General features: G+C 38.4%; 1 protein-coding gene across 1 annotated transcript; it reads left to right on the forward strand.

Annotated features, from left to right (window-relative positions):
* Positions 1-9,538: 9,538 nt before the first annotated feature.
* On the forward strand, positions 9,539-10,003 carry LOC131859178 (uncharacterized). The gene has a single exon (XM_059212741.1). It carries the CDS (start codon positions 9,539-9,541, stop codon positions 10,001-10,003), a length of 465 nt encoding a protein of 154 aa, XP_059068724.1.
* Positions 10,004-14,848: the final 4,845 nt, after the last annotated feature.

Raw genomic sequence — 14,848 nt, forward strand, 5'->3', positions numbered from 1 at the left:
ATCTCATAAGTGCTGCATCCTCCCATGAGGCTGTGACCTCATCATAGCAATCCCACTGTACCCTAACCTGGTCCAGCTCTCGCCCTCGAAGGCTCAGCATCCAGCATGCCAAAATGCGAATGGGCTCCAAAGCTAGCTGCCCGTCTGACTCCACCTGCAAGGCATCCCAATCCAGAATATGAGACTCATCATAGATATACTTCCTCAAAACTGAAACATGAAACACATCGTGGATGCGTGACAGGCTAGGTGGCAATGCTAGGCGGTAGGCAACTGGCCCTATCCTCTCAAGGATCTCAAATGGTCCTACAAATCGAGGTGCGAGCTTAGAACCCTTTCCATAATGGATTGGACTCTTATGCGGTCGCACTCTCAAGAAGACTCTGTCCCCAACTGAGTAGCTATGATCAACCCTCTTTGCATCTGCATATTTCTTCTATTCACCTGTGCCTCTCTAAGATGCTGCCTAATCAAATCCACCTACTACTCCATATCCCGAACTATCTCTGGACCAATAGCAACTCTGTCCTCTATGCGGTCCCAACTCAATGGTGTCCTACAAGGCCTGCCATATAATGCCTGATAGGGTGGCATCCCCAAGGACGTGTGATGCCCATTGTTATAGGCAAACTCCACTAAGGGAAGATACTCTTCTCATCTGGTCTGGTGATCCATGACATACATACGAAGCATATCCTCTAACACCTGATTAACTCTCTCTGTCTGGCCATCCATCTTTGGATGATAGGCTGTACTGAAATTGGGCTTGGTACCCATAGCTGCCTGTAATGCTTTCCAAAAAGAAGAAGTGAAGAGGGAATCCCTACCAGAAATGATCTTACGTGGAACACCATGAAGTCTGACAATGTCTCGCAGAAACACCTGTGCTACTGCTGGTGCTGTGAAGGTGGTACGAACTGGTGAAAAGTGAGCCACTTTGGTCAACTTGTCAACCGTCACCAAGATGGCATCATGGCGATGAGATGACATAGGGAGACCAATGATGAAATCCATGGATATAGTGTCCCACTTCCACTCTGGTATAGCATGAGATTGGAGCAACCCACCTGGATGGCGGTGCTCCGCCTTGACTCTCTGACACTCAAGGCATCGGGCTACCAACTCGGCAATAAGCTATCACATTCCTGGCCAATGGTATAGTTCTCTCAAGTCTGCATGCAACTTCTTGACTCCGGGATGCGCTGCATAAGGAGCTCTATGAGCCTTTGTGATAATGAACTCCTGCAATCCCCCGGAGGAAGGTACATAGATGCGTCCTCTATGGCGTAATAACCCATCGGTCTCTAAGGAATAATCCACATATTTCCCTTCTAAAGTTTCCTGAGATCGAATAGCCTGGAAAACCTCTAAATACCATCTGTCCTCTGGCAATCGCTGCAAGATCCGATCTCTCAAATCCATACTCATAGACATGGTGTATACTTCGTGACGTCTCCTACTCAAAGCATCTGCAACTACATTTTCTTTCCCTTTGATGTAGTGAACGTCAAAATCATACTCACACAAGAATTCCATCCATCTCCTCTGACGTGCATTAAGATTCGGCTGAGTGAATATGTACTGAAGGCTCTGATGGTCTGAGTGCAACTCAAAGTGATGACCCAAAAGGAAATGTCTCCACCTCACAAGTGCATGCACTACTGCTGCAAGCTCAAGGTCGTGAGTAGGGTAATTAAGCTCGTGAGTCTTGAGTTTCCTAGACTCAAAAGCTATAGCTTTGCCATTCTGCATAAGTACTGCTCCTAAACCCTCTAGGGAAGCATCTGTGCAAACCATGAAATCAGCTGATGGATCTGGTACTACAAGGATAGGTGCGGTAGTAAGTGCCTTTTTAAGTTCTTAAAAGGCCTTCTCGCACTTCTCCGTCCACTCAAACTTCTTCCCTTTGCACTGAAGAGAAGTGATAGGATGAGCAACTCTAGAGAATCCCTTAACAAAACATTGGTAATAACCTGCTAAGCCCATGAAGCTCCTGACCTCTGTCACACTGGTAGGTGCTGGCCAATCCATAATGGCTCTGATCTTTGATGGGTCTACTGAGACCCCATCACCGGATATAACATGACCAAGGTACTTGATCTCTGTTCTAAAGAAAGCACACTTCAACAAACTGCCATACAACTGATTTTCCCTCAAGCACTGCAAAACCTGTCTCAAATGTCCCTCATGTTCCTCTTCATTCCATGAATATATCAAAATGTCGTCGAGAAACACAATCACAAAATGGTCGAGGAATGTATGGAATACTCCATTCATGAGACTCATAAAAACTGCTGGGGCATTTGTAAGACCGAATGGGACCATGGTGAACTCATAGTGGCCATATCTAGTGCGAAATGCGGTCTTGTGGATATCACTATCCACTATCCTCAACTGATGGTACCCTGACTTTAGATCAATCCTGGAAAACACTCTGGCGCCTTGAAGTTGGTCAAATAAATCATCGATCCTGGGCAATGGATATCGGTTCTTGATGGTTACTTTGTTCAACTGATGGTAGTCCATGCATAATCGGAGAGATCCATCCTTCTTCTTCACGAAGATGACTGGTGCACCCCAAGGGGATACACTAGGGTGAATGTGGCCCTTCTCTAGGAGTTCCTCAAGCTGAATCTTGAGCTCATTAAGCTCATTTGTGGTCATTCTATATGGTGCTCTAGAAATTGGTTCGGCTCTTGGAACAAGGTCTATATGAAAATCAATCTCTCTACGGGGCGGCATACCAGGTAACTCTGAAGGAAATACATCTGAGAATTGCTTAAGGATGGGATGGTTGTCAATGGATGGTTCTTTTTCCTCTTCTTCTTCTCTATCACTAATGGTGATGGCAAACAGCTGACATCCCTTTCGCATGCTCTACTTAAGTTACATGGCAGAGATCATACGAAGAGACACGAGTCTCTGAATTCCAATGATCACTATAGGAGAGCCATGATCATCCTCACACTCGATCCTTTTCAGGTGACAATCCATCTTGGCTTTGTGGGCATAAAGCCAATCCATGCCAAGTACGACACCATATGATCTGAGTGGTGTAACTCTAAGGTCTACTAAGGTGGTGGTGTTACCAATCTGAAGCTGACAACCTTTAACCTTTGATTCCACTGACACTCTAGCCCCAGAAGCTAATTCCACTTCCCAACTGACCTCTTGCCTAATTGCCACTAGCCCGCAACGCTCCACAACCAATGGAGATATAAAAGAATCAGTAGCTCCTGAATCAAATAATATAGATACACTGCTACCTCTGATCATACCTGCTACCTCAATAACCGTGGCCTGATGCTCTACCTGGCGGTTGTCAACTGCTGCGAAGACCCTATGGGACTTGCCCATGTCCCCAACTGTCGGCTCTGATGCTGCCATCCTCTGATTCCCTGCCATCTGACCCTGAGGACACTCTCTCGCCATGTGTCCCATGGCTCCACATGTGAAGCAAGCGCCTCGTGCCTGAAACTGCACTCCCTGAGGTCTGGAGAAAGACTGTCCCCCGGTTCTACTAGAACCACTGTACCCACCTCTAGAGGACTGCTGAGTCCTCGCCAGAGGTGTGTATGGACCCTGAGATCTCTGATCTCGCCTCTGTCCCTGTGACTGCCACTGCTTGGGCTTCGTACCCTGCTGACTCTGCGGAGGCCTTTGCCTCTGGTTTTGCTGTGACTGCTGCAGAGGAGGGGGTTTGGAGAACCCCGATGAGTGCCTGTTGTTACCTTTCCAATGGGGTTTCTGAAACCCATAAGTCTGTGGTGCAGGGTTACGGTTCTGGAACCGATCCTTCGAGTCCTGTGGTCTGGCCTGAATCTCCTCGGCTATCAAAGCCTTCTCCACGGCAACCTGGAGGCTCCCTGGAGTGGCCATTCTCACTGGTCCTACTATGCCGGAATTCAATCCTCTGATAAATCGGTTGACGAGAAGCTTTTCATCTTTCAGGTAGTCTACATAAGGTAAGAGTTCAAAGAACTTGTTCTCGTACTGTGTCACTAAAAGACCCTTCTATTGGAGGTCATGAAACTCATCCACCCTGCGCTGTCTGAAATGCTCTGATAAGTACCTCTCCCTGAACCTCTCTGTGAAAATCTCCCAAGTGAGGGTCTCTATCTCTAAGCCACACTTATATTCTTCCTGTCTCCACCATGTGGAGGCTGTTCCTTGCAATAGATGAACCGTTGCACGTTCTTTTAGATTGCTCTCATAAGAGTGCAATGCAAAGCACCTATCTAGGCTTAAAAGCCATGCCTCTGCCTCTACCCCATCGGTAGATCCCCCAAACGATGGTGGCTGAAGACGCATAACCTCTCTAATTAGATCCCCTGGATCCCGACGTGCCCTCTCAATATACACTGGTGCTACGGCTGGAGGTGGTGCTGGTAGGTGAATGGGTTCGGGCTCATGCCCAGCCTGACTCTCTACGGGATTAGGAGGTGGACTCCTACTTCATTCCCGTTCTACTGTTCTATGACTTCCTGAGTTCTGGTTCTCAACATTGCGATCTACTGCCGGAAGCCTATCCTGAACTATGCCAATCAGGTTCTGAAGAGCTACCAAGATGTCTCGGTTTGGGTCAACTGATTGTTCGGGAGGAGCTGCTGGGTTCACTTCCTGAACCGATTCCTCCCTAATGACCTCTTCACGTGCCATGCGTTCATGCCTAGGGCCTCTACCACGTTTGCGAGCTTGTCGCGTAGTTGGAGGCATCCTTTTTAGGAAAATAAAATAAAATGAAATAAATAACTATTTTTAGGAGAAAATAATTTAGCTAATTTAAAAATAAAATTAAATACAATTTAATTAATTAAAAAATTATAGCGAAACATAATGGAGTAAGGTTCCTAGTGTTGACAACCTTGCTCTGATACCAAAATGTCATGCCCAACTTTTGGGCATGAACGGAATAATTTTTTTTTTGAAATACTTAACTAATTAATGACTTACTTAACTAATATATTACAACTTGGTTTGGTCATAACTATATTTGTGTAAAACAGGTAATTAAGTTCAATTAAGCGATAAAGTTAACTAAATCATCTACGAGCTAAAATTTCCCCCAAAACGAATAACACTAATCTTCATTAACAAATAATTAGAATCTTAAGTATAACGATTAATCTCAAATTTAAACGCTTTAAAATTTATCTTATCTTCCTTAACCCACTAGGATTCTAAGTTTAATTATCCTCGTTATTAAAACACCTTATTAAAATAAAATCCCCAAAATTTAAAAATACTTTATAATCTTGTACTTAAATGGCCCTCTTGGCCCTACAAATAATATTGCTTATACTTTTTTTTTTTTTTTTTTTTGAGTCTAATCCACCAAATATAAAAATCCTCTTATAAAATTTCTTCTACCTTTGCCCAATATTTAACAAAAATATTCAAAACTTAATTTTACATCTAACAAATTTAATTCCAATTAAATATCAATTTAACTCCACTTTTATATATATATATATACATATATATACATTTTTATATAATTATTTATATATTTACTTATAACCTCATATATATGAGTTTATGATTATATACCAAAAAGGAGGGGGAAAAAGTGGGACTTTTATTCCCCTTTTTTAAAAAAAAATAATTCCCCCTTTTTAAATATGCTTCCCACCACACCCATTTTTATTTCAAATGCTTTGTGTGTGTTTGCCCTAACCCGAAACTAGGGTTAGGGCAAATATGTTATTTCCTAGCTTCTTTTTTTTTCTTTTCTAGTGCTGTGTGTGTGAGTGAAAGCCCATTACCCCTTTTTTTTTTTAGCTTGTGTTTGTGGGTGCTGCGTGCAGGTGGGGTCTTTTGAGCGGCGGAGGAAGGGAGAGGGCGAGTGAGCGGAGGAGAGGAGTGGGAGAAGCGGCGGAGTTTTCTGTTTGTTGAAGCCGCGGTGTGGGAGTAGGAGACAGGCGGAGCGGGGGGGGGAGAGCCGACAGCGCGGGGCACCGTCGGCTGCGGACGGCGCCGCCCGTAGGCTGCGGCTCCCGTAGGCTGCGGACGTCGCCGCCCACAGTCTGCGGGTGCCGCAGGCTGCGGCCGCCGCCGCCCGAGAGCGCGGCCCCCGCGGTTCTTACAAACATGGCCTTTGATTATTCAAACGTTGATTCATTTCTTTCTTTCGGGGTTTAGTAATATGTTAACAAGGTGATTAATAAGAATACAAGGTTAATAATCCAACATGATATATATATATATATATATATATATATATATATATATGTATATGTGTGTGTATATATATATATATATTTATTTATATATATATCATTGAATTTTCTTTCTGTCTAACAGATTTATATGCAATAAACTTCTTTACAAGGCATGAACCAGTTTATTATATATATATATATAATGTGGAAATAGATTTAGTATAACACATTTTTGTTTCTTTATCTGTTATATAACAGAATAATAGAATAACATGCAAGAGATAATGTATATAAATATATATATTTTTGCTACTCTTTAAAGCTAAGTTCCATTTAGGCTTCTATTTTCGTCTGAAACTTCAAGTGCATATAGAAGGATTCCTAATGGTTATTTATATTTTGAATAATGAGGAAACATGTATTTCTTCATTTATTACAGCAACATTAACATAACCAAATGTACATGTAGAGAACAGAAATAAGTTTTCATTTGTCCAATAAACTAAAACCAGATGCAAGTCTTTTTTTGATAAGGAAAATAGACTAACTAGAATAAGATTCATTTCAGCTTGAATAGATAAATAATAACAGATTTAATTAAATTTGCAGCAAACTATTTAACTTAAAGAAATATGGAGTAACAACTATATATATATTATTTTTTCTTTAATGAAAAACATGAAGATCTAATGCAACTAACACATTTCTTTCTCTTTTTGCAAAACTACCAAAGTAGGGAAAAATACTATGTATTTCATTAACAGATGTAGATACAAATGAGCATGGTTACAAAGGGGTTTTGAAATTAAAACAACTACATTTTCCTTTCCATGATAATAGAAATACATTGCTTTACTTTTTTGGAAAATAAACACAACAATGACTTTCTCTTTCTTTTATAAGCTAATATTGAATACAAAAATTCTTCTTTCCTTGTAAATAAACACAATCTAGCTCACTTTTTCTTTCCTTTACAAACTCCAAAAGTGAATACATTGTCTTATTAACTTTTTCTGCAACATAAAACAGCCACATAGCTCTTTAATCCTTCTTTTCCCACCCCATGCAACCTGCAATAAAACACATCTTTGACCATGGAGAGCTCACCTCCCAGCCTAGGCTTACTAGAAGCCACCCCCGAGCTTGGAGAACCAAGCACTAGATGGGTTACAAACAAGCAAACTCTACAACAAACATAGGAAGACACTCAACATACAAATTTCCCATCCCAAGCTACACTTTCACCACATTCATGGTGACTCTTCCATGGGTGGAAGTGGACCAAGTACCAATGGGGAGATTGCAAGCCAAATACAACACAAGCCACCTCATGGCAATACAAATGCAACAAAATACTTCCATAATCCTTATGCCCCCCAAAAGGCTCAAGGCCATATTTACTCCCCTTATGACCCCCAAATGCATACACAAGGCTATGCAACAAGGGTCACAAGGACACCCTTGAGATCACTCTCCATAAGGAGAGCCTCTCACCCAAGGCTGTCATACTCCTTCCACCCCAAGATCTTCCTACCCTCCCAAGAGTAGGGGATCTTGGACACTCCCAAAAACAACAAGAACACAAAACAAAACACATAGAAATGAACTACACATTCTTTACTTCAACAAAAACTTCATAAAACACTTTCTTTACAAGCAACTCTTTTCTTCTACAAAACAACATAAACTAACTCATACAACATAAACAAGAGGAGATAAGAAGAAACCAACCTTATCTTGCCAATAGGTATGCTAAAATTAGTTGGGGATGAGCTGCCCAATTCCACACAAACTTTTCTCCAAATTCCTCCAAAAATTCTATTCTCCCACTAATTTTTCAAATCAAAGCATAATCTCCAAAAATGGAGAGTGGGTGATTACTCACTAAGTCTCCAATTCTTGCCTAAGAAGGCCTCTCACACACTTCCCAACCCCTTGGGTGAGGTGAGAGTTCCCATTGGTTGCCCTTCCCAAACTCTTGCACATTACCGAAATTGGAAGGGGGAAAAGGTGGAAGAAGATGGGGAAGAGAGTTTGACATCAAAAGAGAAGGTTGTCTATCCAAGGAGGAACCTTCTAAGTTGAATTTTCGTTCATCTTGGAAACACCACTTTTTGAAGTGACTAAATAGTCACATGGGAGAAGCCACATGTTTCAAAATACCCCTAACCCATAGGTATACCCTTTGGACCTTTGGAAAAGCCCTAAAACTGACCCTAGGAGTCCATTAAACCCTTTGGAAACCCAACTGAAGTTTACCTACGGGTCAAACTTGAGTTGACCACTCCCAAGACCCAAGGCAAATTTGGGACCACACTCATGTTTTTGAATGGCTTTGGTAGAAACAAAACTCCCTCCAAGAGACAAGTCAAAATCAATGACACTAATCAGCACATGTGTCAAGTGACACAATAAAAATACAATATAAAAATCACACATGGAATTTGTCTCTTGTAGGATTACACATATACATATAAATTAATTTTAACACTCAAGCATTATACACTTCACAAATAAAATACATTACAATGTGGTGTTGTCTCTCCAAATAGACAACTCCCGGCTTAACAAACGCACATTGGTCTAGGCTTGGTTCTCCATATAAATTCCATGGTCACATGGATAATTTTCCTGTGCATCTCAATTAACACATTAGTAATTCCAAATAATCACATTTATACATAATAAAATACATGGATTCCATTGCACATCAAACACTCATACATTTGGCAACAATAATTCAATATCTCATTCGTTCAAATTCAATTTCACATAAGCAATTAACATAATTTTCCAAAATTGAACCACTCATAAATAAGCATCATTTTTCTATCATCAAAATGAAATCCTGCAAATTTGCAATAATGACATTCACCATCATAAGGTAATTCTATTATAGTAACATATCTAAAGTTTCATAATCATCATGCATGAAATAAAGCATCAACATATGTCAGTGTGATCCAAATCATGGAATCATATAAGTTCTAAGTCCATAAAGCATAAAATAAAGCATCCATAATAGTCTCAATATGCAAATAACTGAAAATGTCAAACTGAGTCGGGGTAGGGCCTCACATTAATATTGTATTTTAGATAAATACAATCAAGGTATCGACGAATGTAAATTAGATGCAGTACAGAGTTTAACAAACGAGGACATCGTGGTGAAGGCAAAGGCGGTGGAAGTTAAATGAATTTGGTGAGGAAATGCTGTTTTAAATTCGATGCAGATGTTTAACAACAATGAGTGCTCATTTGGTGAAGAATTAAATCCTCGTTTAGACTTCACATAGACTATTGTTCATTGGAATGCTTATATAGGTTGCACCTTTAATGTTGAAGCTTGTAACCAGTTTATCCATTGAGAGGAAACGATGTCAGATGGTCCTCGTCCCAATGTTCCAGCAGGTCGAGGTCCCAATATAATACCAGCAGGTCGAGGTCCCAATGCTCCAGCAGAAGGTCCTCGTCCCAATGCTCTAGCAGGTCGAGGTCCCAATATAATACCAGCAGGTCGAGGTCCCAATGCTCCAGCAGAAGGTCCTCGTCCCAATGCTCTAGCAGGTCGAGGTCCCAATATAATACCAGCAGGTCGAGGTCCCAATGCTCCAGCAGAAGGTCGTCGTCCCAATGCTCCAGCAGGTCGAGGTCCCAATATAATACCAGCAGGTCGAGGTCCCAATGCTCCAGTAGAAGGTCCTCGTCCCAATGCTCCAGCAGGTCAAGGTCCCAATATAATACCAACAGGTCGAGGTCCCAATGCTCCAGTAGGTCAAGGTCCCAATATAATACCAGCAGGAAACAATGTCAGAGGAAACGATGTCAGAGGAAACGATTGAAAAATGTCCATGGTTCTGAAGAAGAAAAAAAAGAAGCCAAACAAAAGAAGTAGGTTCTGGTAAAGGTCCTGGCAAATGTCCGTGATTTATGAGGAGTATAGTTCCACCATAAATAAGCCAGTCATGCACTGTTTTCTCTAAGCCTAACTAAGGGAACTTTTTTTTATAAGTAGGGAAAGGACTCCAACCTAGTTGTTATTAAAAGCATGTTTTTAGTTAGTAGTTATTTTACAGTTATTTTACAATTATATTATAAAGGTGAAATTATCATCTCTTTACATTTTGTATTCATCATTTATGTCACATTGTGTGAGTTAATAAGTACATGGTGAAGATAGTCTTTATTTCCTTCATGTCTCTAATAACATGAATGAGATCATTATGTAGGTGGGTTTCATGTCCATCTTTGATGACACACAGCACCACCATAAAAATCATGACTTAATTTACTAGAGGAATTATTGTTACTCCTTACTTGAACCACCATAGTTGGATATTTCTAGTGTCATCCCCTAAGAAAATACACTTGGTAGTGTATTATTACCTTAGCTAAGCATAAGGACTAACTTTAATGATTGGTAGAGTGTAAAATGATATTTCATTTTTTGGTTGAAGGAAAAAATGATCAAGGCTCTATGGATTTAAGCTATTACATTATTTTTCATATTCTTATTACTAAAACTATTCTTGATATGTCAAATTATACACCACATGCATGTAAATATCCACAACATACTTGATATGTAAGAACATACTCACAAGGGAATAATGTATCATGTTCATTAGTTTCTAAATTTAATCATTCAAAGAATAAATATCTAAATATATGGTCCTTTAAACTATGAGTTCCAACTTACTTTCAAATAACTTAAATATCTTGGTACATATAATTTGGATCCTCTCTATATTTTATTCTCCCTAAGATCCTTTCACGATCTTCAATAAGAAACCTCCACTTTTGTTGGCCATGACCTCTTTTTGGCAAAGTTTCTATTTTTATCTATCTATGTTAGTTGATAATAGGTGCCTTCAACAAGGAATGATCTAGTGGGATATTCTTGCCCTTCACCATCTTCCATTGTTTGTAGCATGCATCTTTGTAGATAATAATCTACACCTTGTGTATTGTCAAGACTAGCAACCATAACGAAAACATCACTTGTAGACCACAAGTTACAATCACTTATAGTACAAAAGTAAATTTTGATTTACAAACTTAATGGAGTTAAATTTTGCATTTAGATAAAATACACGTACCTATAACTACTAAATCATAAACACATTCATAATCAACTGAATATAGATGATCATGAATATCTATAATGTGAATATCATTATAGGGTTGCATTGTGACTAATTGTTTTATTTCTCACTGTGAAACACATCCATCTCTAACGTTATCACATTGTACAATATTTGTGTAACTCTCAATGCAATCAACACAAATACATGACTTCTCTCTCACTTGAATTGCAAGAGGCTTGCTATGTCCTATAGTCATGAGTTAAATACTACATTCAACTGTTGCTCATAAAATCTACACCCAAAGGTTGAATTTATAGAATGGTAAGAGCTCCAAAACAACCAATCAATTTTTCCAAAGAAGAGTCTTCATTACACATGTCCACAACCCTTGGATTGCCTCCACAGAACTTGAAAAGACATTGATTCAACTTCCAATACTTTTCCTCCAACATGGACACCTATACTTGCAAGAGAAACATTACACTAAATGTAATAAATAACTAAAAACTAAGAGACACATGTTGCCTCTTCCATACCCCCACTTGGAGAAGCCCATAGGTCACTTTTTTTTAATTTTCTTAGGTCATTAAATATCTTATTCTAGACATCCATAAGTGTTGAAATCAATATTAATTATTTATGTTTACAACCCACTATTATCCTTGTTAGTGTAACCTATCCCCCTTTATGAATGCATTACAAATAATGTTGGCAAATAAATATTACAAAATATTTTCTCTATACATCCTAAGTGCTTTAGGACACTTTCAAAGGATGTTGGAACCATGTAATAGAATTTACAAGGTAGATGGCACCTCGATCCTAATGCAAAACTCCTAAGATTTATATATGATGTGCATGAGCTATTGTTAAACTTTGATTCTCTTTAATGATATAAAGTGATGTTATTGTGTAAAATATGGTAAGCTACATGGGATTCTTTTCACCATCAATTCTGGACTATATAGTTCTAAACATGTACACCACCAACAATAAATTTCCCATTCCAAGCATTAGTAATTTTCTTGAATTAAATGAAGCTATATTTTTAATAAAAAAATGCCTTAAATCAATTTATCAACATGTTTGGATGAAGGAAGAAGATCCTCCTAAGACATCATTTAGGATTCATAACTCAGGTCAGAATAAGTTTCCAGTGATATCATTGGGTTATACTAATTTTCCATCTATATTTCTTGTTTTGATTAATTTTATCTTGAAGCCACTTTGAGGTTTACATCATGCAGATTGATTGTTACATGTTCTCAAAAATATCTACAACTTTATGTAAACCTTCCAAGTGTGGTTTTGGACTCAATGAGGAAAATTGATTACGTCACATGGTGTCGTATAAAGGAGTACATGTTGGTTCTAAAAAATAAAGGATATGGTAGAGTGGTCTATTCTTTAAACCATTGTGAACTTGAGGGGTTTCCTAGGACACACTACTTAGTATAGAGGATCTATAAATAATATTGATTGCAAGGTAGCACCCCCTATAACTCTATTGAAGAAGGATGCTTTTGACTGTAAAAAAAGAGGCTATGTGTACCACTCTAGTTCTAGCCACTTTAGACTTTACTAAGTATTTTACTATTGAGTGTGATATTTTAGGAAATGGTATAAGATTAATTCTGATGCAACTACTAGAGGCCCATTTCTTTTTAGAACCATCAGTTGAAGAGTAAGAATCAACTCAAATCCTTTTTTAGAAAGAATTGTGATATATTATTCATATAGTAAAATAATGAAGGTTGTACCTAATGAGTAGACATCTCAAAGTCAAAATCGATCATGGTTATCTTCTTTACCGAAATAAAAATGCATCACTAAGATGTGTGGTATGAATTCTGTATATTATATAAAAAGGGGAAGGACAATACTATGGCCAATATGCTATCTAAAATGTTTGTGGAGATGAGAAAATGGTTAGAGAATCCAAATGCATAGAATATTCATAAAAAATATAAAATCTTGAGACAATGCAAATGAGAACACTTATACCTTCTTCTCCTCCCTCGGATTGAACCTTAGGTGAAATGAAGAATGCGCCTCTTCTCCACTTGATTGGATTGGCTCCAAGATGGGATGTGGAATGCTCTGCACTACACAACAAGATTGAATTGTATTAAAGGATAAGTGTGGATGAGATGGATATGGCTTAGATGGGATTTTCACATTATGAGGGTACCATGGATGACTTTGGATCTCAAATGGACGACATAAGAATTTATGAAAAGTGGATTACTTTATTATTGTGAAAGAAAAATATTTAATTTATTTAAATAATATTCATCATTAAATTAAAATCATAAATATTACAACTGTGAGAACTACTAACATAAATATCTTACCTACAAGATATAAATATGAAATGACGCGAGTCTATTCTAATTCCAAAACGACAGTACAGAGTTATTGACTAACACGTTGCTATCAAGCTGTAGGAAAGATCTGTTTTGAAACCAGAATAACTTTAGACGTTTCAACATCCACCCACCTATTTTAATAAGAATTTAAAATAGATCTATGAAAATTGAGTGTCTTTCAAGATATCTACGAATGTAAATTAAATGCAGTATAGAGGTTAGACAAACGAGGACAGAGTGGTAAAGGCAAAGGCGGTGGATGTTAAGCCTGGTCCCTAAATGCTATGAAAATTGGCGATCTGTAGACATCAAAGAGCTATGAAGAAATGCTGTTTTCAATTTGATGCAGATGTTTGACAGCAATCAAAGTGCTTTATTAAAAGAGGACTATAAATTTCTCATATTATTGGAAAGGAAAACAAAATGGTATTAATGGGATTACTAAATTGATATTTAATTTTACAATTTATCCTTTCACATGAAAGCATGCTTGAATTATCTTAAGTCACACAAGTTATGGTATAAGGAAATACTATTAAGGGTTTAATGACCATTTTCTTTTGGATATAAAATAAATGGCAGTTAATCTCTACCAAAAAAAACTTCTGTACTGGATGTTTAGACAATTTTCAGCATTCCAAATTTCATAGTACATCTCCACAATGCTGTAAAACTCAAAAAGTCGGACGAAAAACCATCAAGCTGTGCAAATTTATATTTTTACACCTGTATCATTTTATATGAAGAAGAGCCAAAACTATTATTAGGCCAGACAAATGAAAATGTCATAGATTTTTAGGCAGTTTTTACCATTCCAATCTTCATAATACAATCTACAATGTTGTTAAAACCTAAAAACTCTTATAAAAACTATCATATTTTGTAGATTTGATTTTTATACTTTATAATTTTATATGAAATATAGCAAAAACTATTTTTAAGGAAGACAAGTGAAGGGATTAACTTCAGTCATCAAAGGTTGATATTGTCTGAATACAGTGCAAGAAGATGGTGCCACACATTTTGTCAATTCAACTGTTAGAGACATGGACAGCAAGATGGTGTCACACATTTTGTCAACTCAACTGTTGAGACATGGACAGCTAGGACTCGAACCTAGGAGCTGTTGGAGTGCTCTACCACTGAGCTATTGGCCCCTCTGATACCATGTTGAGACATGGACCAGCTAGGACTCGAACCTAGGACCCTCCATAGGTTGCTGGAGTACTCT

This window comes from Cryptomeria japonica, chromosome 10 (assembly GCF_030272615.1).
Source record: "Cryptomeria japonica chromosome 10, Sugi_1.0, whole genome shotgun sequence".
Lineage (NCBI taxonomy): Eukaryota > Viridiplantae > Streptophyta > Pinopsida > Cupressales > Cupressaceae > Cryptomeria > Cryptomeria japonica.

What these genes read in the sequence shown, in the direction of transcription:
- LOC131859178 (XM_059212741.1), top strand. Translation starts at nt 9,539, where the DNA reads ATGTCAGATGGTCCTCGTCCCAATGTTCCAGCAGGTCGAGGTCCCAAT.